At 38.2% G+C, this 17,636-nt stretch overlaps 1 protein-coding gene across 3 annotated transcripts in view; it reads left to right on the forward strand.

Annotated features, from left to right (window-relative positions):
* Positions 1-17,636, forward strand: part of LOC139138916 (alpha-tocopherol transfer protein-like) — a 54,473-nt gene that overhangs the window by 11,794 nt on the left and 25,043 nt on the right. For 2 of the 3 annotated variants that reach the window (XR_011553693.1, XM_070707516.1), the window contains exons 1-3: positions 4,913-5,374; positions 10,064-10,257; positions 10,503-10,613. Coding sequence is in view for 2 of the 3 variants with exons in the window: in XM_070707516.1 (XP_070563617.1) it covers positions 4,996-5,374; positions 10,064-10,257; positions 10,503-10,613 (684 nt within the window). In the remaining variant the exon portion in view is untranslated. Of the gene's footprint in view, positions 1-4,912; positions 5,375-10,063; positions 10,258-10,502; positions 10,614-17,636 lie in introns of those variants that run through there. The other variant, XM_070707517.1, reaches the window with a different exon arrangement.

Here is a 17,636-nt window from a genome sequence, read left to right on the forward strand (position 1 = left end):
TCTAAATAACATCCATTACATGTGATAAGACAAAACTTCCATGTATATCGAGTTGCATACGAAGAATACGAAATTCCTTTGATATTTTGAGATATTTCCCGTTGATTTTTCTCACAAAACTGACATGATCATGTTATTAACCCGCGGTACCTGGATTAAGCTGAATCCGGTATCCATTGGGAGAACGCTGCAGGGAAGGCTTGTGTACGTAAAACGTACAAATGTATTAGTTTTTTACACTTGTCGCAACTCTGTTCAGCTTCACTTTGAGTTTTACTTGGGAATAGCCTCAAAGTGTCCGTTGCGAACAGTGGTCGTATATTGTCCAGTCCTTATCAGATATCGGAGGTACTACAGGACCGTAATACTTCTGTAATTGAAGACGACACGCCGTTAGAATTGAGATTGATGGCTTTATTTACAGCACGAGAACTCAGCCCGAGTTACAACTTAAATTCTCTCATAATCGTCTCTCCCTGAATGAATGTCATTTCTCATTTATCACAATTTTAATTTACTCTCTTACGTAATCTACCTTGACTCACCATCTCGTGACATCCATTGACACACCATCTTGTGACATCTATTGACACACCATCTCGTGATACAACGAAATGCTGACGCTTCATGAGATGTGTTGACTCTGCAAACTTACAGTCATCGTCGGCAGTTTTATTGCCACCTGCATTACCTTGAAGCACGCGTTGTGCGACCATGTCGTTCACCGTCGAAGGTCTTATCTCTAATCATCTAGTCTAAGTTCTCTACAAAGTTAAAACATCTCTAAATCTACATAACTACAATGGTTATCACGTGGTAATTTTCCCGCCTGTCTTTGATAGTTTCTCAAGATTAAATAAGATCACACCATGGGATATTCCGTTATCGATTGTTCTCATTCAACGTCTACAAATAATTAATTAAAATTATCCCACTATCTCCTATCTGAGTCAATAATGACCTTCACGTGCCTTGGCCACGTGAGGGACGCTTCTAGATAAAATCTCTACAGGGAGGGGCGTTACATTGCAGCATGACCAAAATTAGTAAATCACCATCATAAAATCCTGTTCGTGTTTCTCGGTACTAAGTGGAAAGTACACGTTCGATGTGAGAAATTCAAGACTGTGACACACCCAGGCGCTTGATGCCCTCCCCTAGGGTGACCGCCCTATGTTCCGACAACCCTATGTTCCGACACCCCTAGCTACGGAAAGCTTCTGCAGGTACTACTAGTTTTCCGGTTGTCAAGTCCCATTTACAATGTAATAGATAGATGTGTGTAAAACGTCTTACATGTCACTGTTTATGCCGGACTTCAATTCTTGCCGCTGGTTGGTGTTCTTCAATTCAAGAGAGTCGTAGTACAATAGACGAAAAAAATCGTAAAATAATGGAGTTTGATCTTGACAAAGCGATTATTGTGTCATATTTATTTGCGAAATAAAGACCACACTGCATTTGGTTGCATAACGCAGTAGAATCTACATCTTCTCAATATATTCGTATCATATAGGGACACCCTTCTCATCCACATTATGAAAAAATGAGAAAGCAATAGGGCCTACTCATAATCCGTTACTTTACTTTACGGCCAATTGGAGTTGGATCTGCGAGCTACTAACTGAAAAGCTGTACTGGTAAGTATCAAGGAAACATTCGTTCATTAAGATATTTACCAAGATACGTATTCTACATTATATTTTATACGTTGATACGTTGACAGTTACTGATAGGACTCACGTTTTGTTTCTTTCTTTTGTTTTCCCTTTCGATTGCGTTATGTTACTTTTCGCAGAGCGCGATATTAATCGCGAAAACAAGCCACACGGCCGGACGAACGTGTGGTCACTGTTTCTTCAAGTTGCAAGTTTTAATTTTTTTTTTTTGCTTTGTTAATCGGGCAAATAAATTTAAAAAAAATACCGCATTATACGGGTGTCGCTCAAATTGATCAGAATTGGTATATACCAGTATGGGTTACCAAAGATCAACAATAAATGATGTTCTATCTGATCAGTGCAGGAAATTCCACGTTGATGTTATGACAATGATTTCTGCACAGTACAACCAGAAAAACAACAAGAAATATTCAAACCAGAAAAACAAGAATGACAAAAGTAATTAAGGTCTGAAACTTTAGGTACTGGAGGTCAACTTTAGCAACATGCATAGCAGAAAGGCAGCTAGCCCCTCTTAGTTTGACCATTGATGGTCTTCCTCCCCTCTACTGTCAATGGTTTAAGCAGATCTTTTAATATGTAACAGTTCATAAACAATGACAGGAAATGACTCAAGTCAGTGGAGTTGGCTAGTTCTTACTGTTATGCCATCACTCCTGCACATATGCAGGATTTCACTTTTTCTTACCTCATTTGCACATTTTTGACACTGACATGTTAATTTGAACAAATTCACATCTCAACCCATGCATCTACCTGTACACCAAATACTGAGATGGTAGCTTTGGCGGTATTGGAGCCTTTGCGTGTGACGGACATACATCCGCACATACACACCCACAAATATACAGACATACAGACGCCACCGACTCATCATATATAAAGCTCTTTTTAACATAATGACCGTAGGTCATTATGTTATTAAGATGGGGTTGAGTGGGATGTCGGACAGTGAACGACAAAAAGTCAAAAAACTGCTGAACAGACTGTGTTGATATTGGTACAGATATTTAGATCAATGTCAAGGTTCCGATTCCGAAAAATGGTGCCAAACCGATCAGCGGTTAGATATAGATATGGGAAATTGTTGACCCCCTTTTTCAACTAATTGATTTTAGGGGCCTTCCATATGTGTATTTTTGGAAGGTACCAATCCTGCATTTTGGACTGTTTTATGAGTTATGGAACAGAAATGTGTGTCGGATGAATGCTAGAAACATGGAGGATGCACTGAATGGAAGTATAAGAGATTTCCATGCTCTTGGGCATCAAAAGCGATAAAAACATATTTCATACTTTAGATTCTCACATTTGAGATGACCCTAGGCATTTGTAAAGTAAACATCCTTGAGTCAATATACAGACTTTGACATTCCAGAGATTACTAGTAAGTATCCACACCTCACATGTTACAGTCTTTACTCTTATCTAACCCTTTCACCACCATGGTATGGCCCAAACACATTGTTATGAATGGTGAGTGTGGACCTGTCTACAGGAATGGGGGTGAAGATGTTAGACAATGACGTTACAAGTTTTACAATGTAGGTTAGTTCACAAGCTAGCACCAGCATAGAGTACTGAGCATCTGTCCGTGTGTTCTCACAGGAAATTACAGGGAAAAAATTATTTGAGAAGTTTCTCTCCTTTAAATAGAAGTATATTACAATTTAAATCTGTCATGGATGGATTGCTCTCAAATGATCTGAAACACAGTTATTGCCCATTAGCAACAAATCTATAGCAAGATTTATGTAAAGTTCATGAACTTACACAAGGTATTAGACAAAAAGATGACCATGACTTTGCTGCCCTACTAGATCATCTTGCCCCCTTGCAGTAACTCAGTTCATTCCTATCTTGGCTTCAATTACTACTTTCAACATTTATTACATTCAGATTTCCTTAGCTTAGTGTGTAATTTTGTAATCTTAATTAGCTTAGCTACACTTATTCTCACCTCATTATTCTTACACTACTGTCATACCTTATAACCACAAAATTTCAAGAGATGTATACATGATTGTCACTCAACAAACCATTTACAAATATGTCTTCTGCTTTTTTCTCCATATACATATACATGTCTCTTTTCTCCTAAAAAAATGGGCTTAAAATTGCAATGTGAAAAATAGTCTTTCAGCTATATGTTGCACATGACTTTGTGGTCTGTCTAATTCACAGAGAGTGGGGTTGTTGATAAATGCCGATAATACTAGGCGGTCACTGATTATGTCCAAGCGCCATTGGCGGTATTTTTGGTATTTATATTCATACAAATATGAGCTAAAAACGTTCTGAACAATTGATGTTCCGTTTTGAGCGCGCGTCGTCATACATATAGCTGTACGAGTTGATGTTGTGTCGTGTCGTGTCTTGTACAGTATCAGATCGGGCTTTGATAAAGAACATAAACATTTACTACATACATGACATAGTGAAGAGTGATTATACGAGGAGCTGCCATGGCCCTAGCTAAAAAGGTTAAATGTTAGCCATGACGTAAAGACGTTTCTTTACCCAGGCAGCTTTGCTGTCCTGCTTCAAACTCAGTTAAAATTTAACTTCCCAATAATAAAGAACATATACATTTACTGCAAGGAATATTTTTGAAAATAAAATGCGAGGAGTGTGCGAGGACTTTAAACACGCTCGATTGTTTTGTCATAAAGGAAGAAACTAAATATCATCTGTATGTCAAATATGCATCTATTATGAAAAATCCTTGGAAATGTATGAATATTTTACTTTTGTTTGGGAAGCTTTACATTGAAACTTTATCACGGGAATTACTTGAATGTTCTCCCTGTCTATTGCATAGTTCCCATTTGTTAAATTTGTTTAATTTTATGTATAATATCGTCAAGAATATCGTACTCACATATCTCAATATCTCGGCTATCCGTATTGTCGGGTTGTTCTCGAATAGAAATGGAAGATCAACGGCCAAAATTAAAATCCACATCAAAAACCCGCAATAAAATCTACATTCGGAGAAACCAGTCACGAGAAACGAGTGTCTTTAAAAATGTTCACAACTATACGCAATAAAAATTAAACGTAACTTCTGACAATATATCAGTCATGTGAGGAATAAATTACAGCATATTTCTGGGTATGATTTTCATAACGGGCACAAACGGATGATGCGGTGGACACGCGTTGCAAAGACGGCAGCTGATTTGTAAAACGATTTCGTTACAATTATTTGCATGTTTCATTGATTGCGCATGCGCAATTTTCAACCCGGAACGACATAAATTCAGCTATCATACTAGCAGAGTGTTCATAACTTTTCTGTAAACTAGTAGCCATGACATCGCAAACCCGTCGTCGTTACGTGTGTAACCTGAGTGAGAAGAGCTTAGAAAAAGCCAGACAGGAATTGAATGAGGACCCGGAGACCAGAGAGGAGAAAATAGACGAATTGAGGGCAAAGTTTGCAAAGGAAAAACCAGAAGTGAAGTTACCACCCGATGATGCGTTCCTCGTCAGATTTCTACGAAATAACAAATTTGACGTCCAAAAAGCATATGACATGCTTTTACACCACTACGAGGTACGCCGTAAATATAAAGAGCTATTCGTCAATTACCAGCCGTCATTTTATAAACAGGTCTACGAGACTGACATGTTGACCATATGCCCTGGACGAGACAAAGACGGGAGTACAGTGGTGCTCTTCAAAGTAGGTGAGAAATGTTTTGTTTTTTTGTTTTTTTTTGGCGGTGCTAAATTATAACCGATAGGTGAGAGCAATTGAAGCTATGGATTATTGAACGTGCTTACGATTTGTCTGTAGGCGTTACGGGTAAAGATTTAAGTCACGTTATGTACGTGTACTTGCCTTCATTGCATTTTACGCAATGCCAAAGTACACGTAATATTATATAAGTCGTAATGCGTATTATGAACACGCTACTGAAGGGCCATCGTATATATACGAAGCACGGGATACGAAGGTGACACACTGAATGATAAAAAATGACAGACGTAATGAAGAGAATCGTTCTGATGTTCAATAACTGTAGCATATTCACATTAGGATATTTTCCCAGTCGCCCACTATTACACATATTAGTTTCAGAGGCTACGACGAAGGCCTGCATGTGTGCGATAACAAATGGGTTGTCCCTGCCCTGTTGTCGTGAGTCACATGAGTGTCATGAGAGTCGCAGGTCACAAATCTCCCTTCAATGTTTAACCCTGGCGTTGCGTGCGCACACCTGCACGGCCACGGTCTGATTCGAACTCGATGCCGAACCGACGATAGAGCCTGTTTTTGTTTTTTCCTCTCTCCTCATCCGTACAATGATAATGGACAAGAATTGAAGGGTTTAGAGTGTTGGAATTGTAACCTTCATGGTAATAATGACGTCACATAAAGGACTGAAAATGAAGCAAAGCAACCTTCAGCAAATATCATCTCACGAATATTTCAGAGATACGATTTGGTTCATCTCGCTACAAGGTCAGATTCACCCTTTGCTGTAACACCTTCGGCAAAAAAACGGACTCATGACAATCGAATGTATGCGACAGATCATAAAAACACAATTGGAACTATTTTGTGATTATAAGATCTTGAGCATTTTGTTGTAATCTATTTAAAAATCACGAATCTAACAGTGTTTTTGTGTGTAGACGGGGCAAATTTTATAAATTATTGATAATTGCACAATCATCAAATACACCTACAACAAATTTTACATTTTTGTCTAGCTTTTCGCACTCTCAGGAAAGGAGAACCCATTAAATGTAACTGATTTGTCAATTTTGTTTAGGTTTAAGTGAAAATACAAATTTCCTTTCCAAGGCTGATTTGTAGGCATTTGCTTTTCTCACCGAACGATGCATGATAAAATTTTAATTTTTCGATGGTAAAATGGCCTTCTACCTCTACCCAAATCAGTTCTGCTGTAGTGTATGTTTTTTTGGTGATCTCTCTTTGAAAGATTGGTAGATGTTAAGAAAATGACTTGTACATTTATTTATTTCATATACAAGGAAATGAGACCTGGTAAATTTGATAAAACTACCCTTTTATTGTGCTTGTGCTAATTAATGCTGGAAAATTTTTAAAAATCACTGAACTATTTCAGGCCTTCTATTAAAAATGAACTCTTTTCGGTAGATTCAAAGAAATGTAATCAATATCATCTGTCTGTTGAAACCTTAAAATATTAACGGCAAAACCAACAGTTTTTGTCTGGAATCTTTAGGGACTGTGCAGAGATGTCTTTGCAGCTTTCAGGGAACACTCCGAGGAGACCCTAAATCTTTTAGAGACCACACTGACATGACCTTGAAACTTTCAGGGACCACCCAGATGAGTCCTTGAAACTTTTAGGGACCACCCAGATGTGACCCTGAATCTTTCAAGGACTATCCTGATGTGACATTGAAACTTTCAGGGACCACCCAGATGAGTCCTTAAAACTTTCAGGGACCACCCAGATGAGTCCTTGAAACTTTCAGGGACCACCCAGATGTGACCCTGAATCGTTCAAGGACTATCCTTGTGTGACCTCGAAACTTTCAGGGACCACCCGGATGAGTCCTTGAAACTTTCAGGGACCACCCAGATGAGTCCTTGAAACTTTCAGGGACCACCCAGATGTGACCCTGAATCGTTCAAGGACTATCCTGGTGTGACCTCGAAACTTTCAGGGACCACCCAGATGAGACCCTGAACCTTTCAAGGACTATCCTGATGTGACCTTCGCTCGTCAGCTTGTGCATTCACAAGCATTACTTGTAAGCATGGTAAAGCTGACAGGCAGACGAATCACTGAAAAGATTTGGTCCAACTTCCTGCACATACAGCGTCAATATTCATGACGTCGAAGCTAAGATTATGTAATGGCTTAACACAGCGTCTCCTCATCGCTCCCATGTGTGACTGGTCGGCCGGCTCCAAAACACGTCTTTGCATATTTATCACGCGACGAGATCTACAAGGCATGTTCTTCCCGGCATAAATGTGATAAACTGGGCAGTGGCTGAACCTTCAGTCGACTTAGACGAGCAAGCCTTGACGATTAATGGTAATTTACTCGCTGGTTGAAGTATGCTGTTACTGGCCGACGCGCCGCTGGTCTGAACAGTAAACAATTAATTATTCGCAAACAATCAGTTCATAATGGCACATTCCATTTTAACCTACAGGGGCATCTAGGATTGTGCGATTGTGTAAGGTCCCGGGTAAGGTACATGTTGCTCTTTTATGCTGTAAAGTTTCCCCACCATTTAAAATACTATGGTTGTATGTTACAGTCTTCATGATTAATTTGGAGATATAGTCAATGATACTTTTCTCATTAAGCGACACACTGAATCGTACACCAACTAATATGGTCCTTGCTAATTTACATAGTAAAGGTCACGGGTCACATTGTTGTGAGGCTCTGCATTGTTTCAAGTCGAGTGTGTAAACAGCGTGATGTTCGAATGGATTTTGACTACTGCACTAATTCCGAGCGGGAAAGGTTGCCGATTCTGAATGTAGGACGTCCATTACCCCAATTATTTAATGACAGGACTACATGGAAAGCAACGGAATACTGGATATCTCCGACGAATTTGATGTCTGTTACCACGGTCCTTTGTGGAGTGACACTGACAGTGCTGTTCCCGATCTCGACAATGATGTCAGCGACTGTGATTGTAGCGTGAACATGACTAAGACTATGAGTCCTTGAAACTTTCAGAGACCAACCTGAGGTGTCCCCGAATCTTTCAAGGACTATCCTAATGTGACCTTGAATCTTTCAAAAACCGCCATTGCAAGACGAGTCTTTGAAACATTCAAGGACCCCCTGATGTGTCCCTGGATCTTTTAGAGACCACTCTGATGTGACCTTGAAACTTCCAGGGACCACCCGGATGAGTCCTTGAAACTTTCAGGGACCAACCTGAGGTGCCCCTGAATTTTTCAAGGACTATCCTAATGTGACCTTGAAACTTTCAGGGACCACCCAGATGAGTCCTTGAAACTTTCGGGGACCACCCTGATGTGTCCCTTAATCTTTTAAGGGACCACTTAGATATGACCCCTAAACATTTTTAAGGACTGGCCTAGAGAGGCACTTTGAAATAGTAAAGAACCAATCAGATGTGATCCCAAAACCTTCAAATGCATCTAGGTCCTCTAAACAATACAGCAATCATCAAGTTTGACCTTTAATCTTGACATTTTCAAGAATGTGTATCAATGAGATGAATTATCCTTAAAAATTGTCAAAAAGGATAAATTTACAATTTTGAAAAGCAGATGGCTTTAAATACTACAATTTTTAAATACTACTTTTACATTTAATTCAATAATTACAGCACAGGGGCTCACAGTGGCTATAAAGTCCTATTACAGCGGTTTTCTTTCTTTTTCAATGTTACAAATAAACTAGCTGAGCCTGAAGAGCACAACACTTGTGTAGCTGTCTTTTGTGTAGCTTGTTTTGGCATGTATAGTGCGCCCTCAATAGGGAGTGTGATCATATGTAAATGCGACCTTTGGTTCCGTGACCTCTAGCCATGCCTACTTACCTCTCCATATGGCCGGCCATGCGTACAGACGCGCTGTGTTTACTGACGTCGCTGTGTTTACTGTACTAATTAAGTAAGCATAGCGAGGACAGGAAGTAGGAATGGCTAGAGGTCACGGAACTAAAGGTCGCATTTACATATGATCACACTCCCTATTGAGGGCGCACTATACATGCCAATACAAGCTACACAAAAGACAGCTACACAAGTGTTGTGCTCTTCAGGCTCAGCTAGTTTATTTGTAACATTGAAAAAGAAAGAAAAAAGCTGTAATATTGACTTATATAGCCATTTGTGAGCCCCTGTGATTACAGTTTTGATGTTTTCACTAGAAAAATTGATAATTACTAAATGCTTTGAGTAAATCCTCTCTTAGAGAGCACATTCTGTGACTTTTACTGTTCATCTTATAATCACAAAATAGTTCCAATTGTGTTTAGAGTAGAAACTAGCCCTGCGTACGATGCTGTGTGTTCCGGCTACAGCTATAAATCGCCCGCTCACCACCACCCTCACTTGTGGTGAGCGGGGCGATTAGCTGTAGCGGAACACACAGTATCGTAGGCAGGCTAAGAGTAGAACGGGCTATATTTTCAAATATGCTACAACACGCGGTACTTTGCCATGGCTTGTCAATGTTTTACATGTAAGGTGAATGCATTGATACGTCAATAAGTTTGTATCACTTCCAAATTGTAATTTTCGACAAGGATAGATTTCCTAGCTTCGGTGATTTCACCACTCTTATGTTTTTTATAGTTTTTTTAGTTGAATATAAAGTTCTCTCTCTCTCTCTCTCTCTCTCTCTCTCTCTCTCTCTCTCTCTCTCTCTTCAGGCAAATTGGATCTTGACCGTTACAGCTTTGATTTTGTTACAACTGGTTTTTTAATCGCATTTGACAAACTACTCGAAGACGAGGAGATCCAAGTGAACGGCGTCGTCACTGTCGAAGACTATGAGGACGTCTCAATTAAGTTGATGACCAAGTGTGGATCGAGTGACAGCAAGAAAATGATGGATGTGTTCGTGGTAAGAAATTGCGATATATCGGTTGCACATTGGAGATGGTGTAAACGACCACGTGCTGTGGCTATAGTTTGGCTCGGGCATATCATATTCTACTGTTCATGCTGTTTTGAGCCCCATCCGTCAGTTAGGCAAGGCATCAATGCATGATCTCATCCTTATTATTTTGTTATCGTTTTAATGTTTGTTTTGTTAAAATCTTTTGGGCAAATAACGTCAAAGTTATTTCGTGCTTTGTATCTTTCTAGAATCCCATGCCAATACGCTTTAAGGCAGGTCACTACATACGCCAACCCGATTTTTTCGGCACAGTTTTTGACTTATTCAAACCATTTCTCACCGACAAGCTTGCGAAACGGGTAAGTGCGCCATCACACTATATAGATAAGGGAGCGTTCAGTTTTTACGGCCTGGGGGTCGGCAAAATCTTGTCGCCGGTGTTCAAAAAAATATAGACCCCCCCCCGCATTTTTCGTGAAAAAAGATGACCCCCCTTTGTCAGATGAAAAAAATTGATGACCCCCCGCTCGAAAAATAACCAAAACCCATATGTCAAATTTACCCGCATGGTTTGGATTTGAACTCCGGTACGCGGCGCACTTTATTCGTGTAGCAGAGATGCCAGTGCACAAACTTCTCAGCCACATCCATTGAAACGTCTGTTAATTAGGACGACTGTAAGGCAATTTTTAACTTCATTTCCATAGACAACTCATGTCCATGGACATTGTATAAAGTAAACTTTATTGGAGTGGTTCGCCAAAGGCAGCCCTCCGGTTAAGAGGGTCATGGCCCATTACGTAAAGTCAACTTTATTCTAGTGGGCCACCAAAGGTGGCCCGCCGGTAAAGAGGGTCGATCATGGCTATTGCATAAGAAGTAACTTTACTGGACAGGGCCGCTGAAGGCGCACGGCCATTAAGATTGCCGTGGGTATTACATAAAGTCAATTTATTGTAGTGGGCCGCCGCAGGCGGCCCGCCGGTAAAGAGGGTTGATCATGGCCATTGCATGAAGTAAACCTAATTGGAGTGGGCCACCAAAGGCGTCTGCCCGTTAAGAGGGTCATGGGTAATACATAATGTATATTTATTGTAGTGGGCCGCCGAAGGCAGCCCGCCGGTAAAGAGGGTCGATCATGCCATGGCATTAAAGTGAACTTTATTGTTGGTATTATGTTTTTGAAAATGTGGTGACCCCCCCTTTCCTACCAGTGAAAAAGCGATGACCCCCCCTGTGCGGATTCCAAAATTATGATGACCCCCCCCCCTGGATTTTGCCAACCCCCCCCCAGCCGTAAAAACTGAACGGTCCCTAAGTGATTGTGATTTTAGCTATTAAAGACTACAGTCTACAGAAGCTATTGGGATGGGTATCCGTCCGGCGTCAGTCTGTATGTCTGTCTGTCTGTCTGTCTGTCTGTCTGTCTGTCTGTATGTATGTATGTATGTACATGTATGTATGTATGTGTGTATGTATGTATGTGTGTGTGTATGTATGTATGTGTGTGTGTATGTATGTATATGTGTGTATGTATGTATGTATGTATGTATGTGTGTATGTATGTCCGTCCACTCAAATATCTTGAGAACCACAGACTACTTACAGATTTGATATTTGTTGTGTTGATGCAAAATATGATCATGAGAAACTAATTGCTTTTCATTTTTAGCTCTCATTTGGCATACCAAAGAGAGCTTATCATATAACGTGAATCATTTCATTTGCATCTCATTTACATGTCTGTGTGTATGTACGTATGATGGATGGATATCAGTTGAGATCAAAAACACCTAAACCGCAGCAGCTACCATCTTAGTATTTGGTGTATAGGTGCACCTAGGGGTGTGGATGTGAATTTGTTCAAATGTAAAATTATGGTTGAAAAAAGTCTGTAGGTGAGATGTTTGTCAGTATGTATGTATGTATGTATGTATGTATGTATGTATGTATGTATGTATGTATGTATGTATGTATGTATGTATGTATGTATGTATGTATGTATGTATGTATGTATGTATGTATGTATGTATGTATGTATGTATGGATGTCTGTCCGTCCAACGCAAAAACTCCGAAACTGCTGCACGTATTAAGCTGATTTTTGGTGTAGTGATGCCATATATGGTCTAGATGTGCCGTTGTTAAAATGAACTTGTTAGTCTCATGGATATGCAAATGAGGTAGAAAAAAGGGCGAAAATGGTCAAAAATCAATAACTCAGGAACTACTCTTCTGATCGTTGTCATATTTAGTTTTTTAGGTACCTTGGCCCCACTCATTCAAACATATAGATTTGGTGTCAATATTGGCTGCTTTCTATTTTTAATGAATTTTTTTTCTCAATTTTTTTGCCATTTCAGTAAAAATTGTTTCCTCTGAAACCAATGGTCTGTTCGCTTTGAAAATTTGGTTTGCAGGTTTCTTGTGATGACCAAAAATAAGATTCATCGAAATTATGGCAAATTTGCATATTTGTATTTTTGGGCAATTTTTGCCATTTTTGGTCAAAAAATCTTCTTTGAAACTGTGTATGCCATTACCTTCTAATTGGATGTGCAGGTTCCTAGGAGTGACCTGAAGATGACTCGGTGAAATAAAGGCAAAATTTGCAAATTTGTGGTACTTTTTGCCATGCTTTCAAATTTGGTACACAGTGAAAGTAGTAGGTCATTCATTTAAAGTCAAGTACTGCCAGTGTGAATGAGCAGATTATGATTGTGCTGTTCCAGGCTGAGGTGTTATTTATAGGAATGATGCAATGTTAGACGGTAATTGATATTTAACTGAATTTGACTTACATTGTATGTAACTCTTGTACTGTATAAACCCTATCAATTCACCCAGAAAAAAATTATTAATATGATTTAAATAATTGAATTAATCAGGAAATCAACAAAGCCAAAATAATTTTAGTGTAGAATTATTAGAAAGTTCAACATTTTTGACAGTTCATAGTGAAATGTTTACCATTTTGGATGATTAAAACATTGAAAGGCAACTTTCCTGAATCCCAACTTTGACATATTCTGTACTGCTATGTATTGTTCTCTGTATGTTATCTACAAGAAATTGCTCATAATAGTTTGTCATGATAGGTTGGCCAAATAAAGAGAGATAGAGAAAGTTCCGATTTCAAGTTGTGGTCAACTTGATAAGGATTAAATAAAATTACATTTTGAGAAAAAAATAGATTGGTCAATTAAAAGAGGGTCAAAGTGATAGGGTTTTTATGGTAAAGCTGGGCTATAAGATTCCTCATGTTCTGTTTATAGCAATTATGCAATCTGTGTAAACAGTGCAATGAAAGAGTTACATGATTCCTTATAATGCTTTTGATGACCTTGAGCTTCTTAAGTTGCAAACATTTGTCTCTTCAGTGTGCTTTCTCTGATTACATACAGTAGGGTGACCGGCCGAGAGGCCCTCCTATTCCCTACAATGGGACTGACACAAGTTTTCTGAGAGTGAATGCCCGGGAATCGAAGGCTTGAAGGGGGACTCATGTAGATATAAATTGTACAAATTCACCTTAAGTATGCAACAGTTGTGCACATTTATGTCTATGAACAAGGTAATGACGTGAAAATGTTGAAGTTTATGAACACATTTTGTCAACAAACGTCAGAGGGGACGCCATCTTGGAAGTCGTCTACTCGTGCGCGAACGGTCACTACGAGAGATCGCGTGAACGGAAACAGTTGCATTTCACAGTGACTGTTGTGAAGACTAGGAAGTCAAAATGAGTGCAAAAATTTCGTAAAAAGGTCTTTTTTCTTCCGAGAAACTGCTGACGAAATTTTTACTTTGAAACGGCTATGACTTTTGGCATCATTTTCCAGAAGGGAAGGAATGGCCATTCGGGCAAATTGTACCTTAGATATTTTTCTACTTGTTTTGTGCTCTAAAAAAGCTCAGCTATGCAGTGCAAATTAGTGACCACGGGTTTCCCAAAGCAGGAAGTAAGGTTCGGAATAGTGCCGTACTTGAACAACGTGCTTTTTCACCCGTGCGCACCTGTCTCTGACCAGAAACAATGGGTTGTATCCATGATACTGTAACATTAAGGTCAGCGTGAGGACAATCTTAGATTTTCTTTCACTGGGACTTATCAACCCATACAATATTCTCACAGAAATAATTTGGAAACTATCAATGCACCTTTCACCAGCCTCATTATTGTACAGTTAGTCATGTTTGAGCCATTTTAACAATATTTGATCCGATTTTTGGTCACACTGTCTCATTATTCCTCATTACAATATTCTCAGGGAAAGAATTTCGAAACTTTGATTTTCCAGAGGCTGCCAAATTGTGATCATGCTAATTAGCCAAATTATTTTTAGCTCACATTTGGTATACCAATGTGAAGTATCTTATAAGCTGAATCAGTTCATTTGCATCGGATTTGCATGTCTGTATGTATGTATGTATGTATGTATGTATGTATGTATGTATGTATGTATGTATGTATGTATGTATGTGTGTGTGTGGTGTGTGTGTGTGTATGTATGTATGTATGTATGTATGTATGTATGTATGTATGTATGTATGTATGTATGTCCGTCCACATCAAAAACACCTAAACCGCAGCACCTACTGTCTTAGTATTTGGTGTACAGGTGCACCTATGGCTGTAGATGTGAATTTGTTCAAATGAACTTGTCAGTGTCAAAACTATGCAAATGAGGGGAAAAAAGGAAAAACCCTGCAAATTGCTAAAACTCTGTAATCACTGTAAAGGTTCCTTTAGGTATTCTAAATTAGGTGTTTAAAATTTGGGATGAAATTTGCATGTTTCTATTTTTAGCTCACATTTGGTATACCAATGTGAGGTAATCGTATAAGCTGAATCAGTTCATTTGCATGCCATTTGCATGTATGTATGTATGTAGTATGTATGTATGTATGTATGTATGTATGTATGTATGTATGTATGTATATCCGTCCACATCAAAAACAGCTAAACCGCAGCACCTACTGTCTAAGTATTTGGTGTACAGATGCACCTAGGGGTGGAGATGTAAATTTGTTCAAATGAACTTGCCAGTGTCAAAAATATGCAAATGAGGGGAAAAAAGGAAAAACCCTGCAAATTGCTAAAACTCTGAAACCGTTGGCCAGATAGGGTTGAAACTTGGTGTGGCAGGCATTCTAAAGTAGGTGTTTGAAATTTGGGATGAAATTTGCATGTTTCTATTTTAAGGGTAATTTTTTCAGTTTTTAGTCAAAAAATGTTTTTCTCTGAAACCACTTATCTGATTGCTTTGAAAGTTGGTATACATGTTCCTCAGGATGACCTTAGTCAAGTGTATACAAATTGAATTGAAATTTTCATATTTATAATTTTGGGGCTATTTTTCCAAATTATAGGTCAACATTTTTTTATTCAAAAATTACTAATCTGATAGCTGTGATATTTGGTATACAGGCTCCTAAGGTTGATCAAAATCAGTTTAATGAATATCGTGAAGATATCTTGAATTTTGTATTTTGGCTGAATTTTTTGGTAATTTTTCTCATTTTAAGTAAAATTTCTTCTTCTCTGAAACCGCTAGCCCAATTGCTCTCAAATTTGGATTGAATGTTTTCAAGGGTATTACCCTTCTAATTCTTGAAATTACGACAAAATTGGAAATATTACTATTTTAGAGCAATTTTTGTCATTTTGGTCAAAAATATTAAAAATATATTCTTTTTAAAGCCCCTTGATAGACAGCTTTTATATTTGGTGTACAGATGTCCAGAGATGGCATGGTTGGATGTGTGGAAATTGTCCTGAATATATACTTTTGTCATTTTTGGTCAAGAAAACTTATTCTCAAAATTACTTGTCTGATAGCTTTGTAATTTGGTACAAAAGTCCCGAGGGATGTTAATAGATAAATTTTCAGCTCAAAGTGTTGGGAAACCCCCAAATTGTTATATTTTAGGTAATTTTCTTTTGTGACCTTAAATGACCTACACCAACCCAGGATATGTTGTGAGAGTTTTGAAGGCTGTGAACATAATTTTGTCATATTTAATATCAATTTGAAGTAAAATTTGATCCAGAAAACAAAGTTGAGGTAAATTTTTTCATTGCAAACCAATTTTTGCAACTTCTGCATGTAAGACACACAAGAACTGATGAGAAATTTGGATCCAGGATAATTCCAGATGTTGTTATCCCCCCCCCCCCGAGTGGAAGGCATTTCATTATCTGTAACTGATTTAAGTGCTGTTTACGTTCAAATGATAGCACTCATAGCGTTAATTAAAACATCCCGAAGTTGTAAGTACATTTCGGTGCCAGCTGGTGTTATGTAAACATGGTCAACCAAGGGGTGGAACATTTGATATTCAGGAGGGGTAGGGGGATAGGGGATTGAAGATCCCTTGTACATTTTTTCCCACTCTTATTTTTCCCCACCCTCCCACCTTTTCTTTCTGTCATGCTTCGCTGGCTAATTTTTTTGTTGACATTGCTTATGTATGTAGGACCTGCTTGTCCTATTGCTATAGAAGTCGATATGCATGTTGCAGACCTTATTTGTTTTTGTCATTCTTGTTTTTTTCTGGTTTAAATATTTCTTTAATTTAACAATTCAAACCGAATGTGAGCACACTGTCCTTGACGGTATTTTGAGGTAATTTTTTCAGTTTTTTTGTCAAAAAATGTTTTTCTCTGAAACCACTTATCTGATTGCTTTGAAAGTTGGTATACATGTTCCTTAGGATGACCTCAGTCAAGTTTATACAAATTGAATTGAAATTTTCATATTTGTAATTTTGGGGCAATTTTCCGAATTTTTGGTCAAAAATGTTTTTATTCAAAAACTACCAATCTGATAGCTTTGATATTTGGTATACAGGTTCCTAAGGTTGATCAAAATCAGTTTTATGAATATCGTGAAGATATCTCAAATTTTGTATTTTTGCTAAACTTTTTGGTTAATTTTCTCATTTTTAAGTAAAATTTATTCTTCTCTGAAACCGCTAGCCCAATTGCTCTCAAATTTGGATTGGATGTTTGCAAGGGTGTTACACTTCTAAATGTTGAAATTACTACAAATATTACTGTTTTGGAGCATTTTTTGTCATTTTTGGTCAAAAAATCTTAAAAAATATTTACTTTATAAAGCCCCTGAACAGACAGCTTTTATATTTGATGTACAGATGTCCAGGGATGACAATAGTTAGATATTACAATTTTGTAATTTTGGGGCATTTTTTGCCATTTTTGATCAAAAAATTTGTCTCTCAAAAACTGCTCATTTGATAGCTTTCATAGTTGGTATTTGGTAGCTTTGATATTTGGTACACTGGTTTGTAGGGGTTATCTTATTTATAATGCATCAAAATAATGATGAAATCTGCAATTTTGCATTTTTCGGGCAATTT

Source organism: Ptychodera flava, chromosome 8, assembly GCF_041260155.1.
Source record: "Ptychodera flava strain L36383 chromosome 8, AS_Pfla_20210202, whole genome shotgun sequence".
Taxonomy (NCBI): Eukaryota; Metazoa; Hemichordata; class Enteropneusta; family Ptychoderidae; genus Ptychodera; species Ptychodera flava.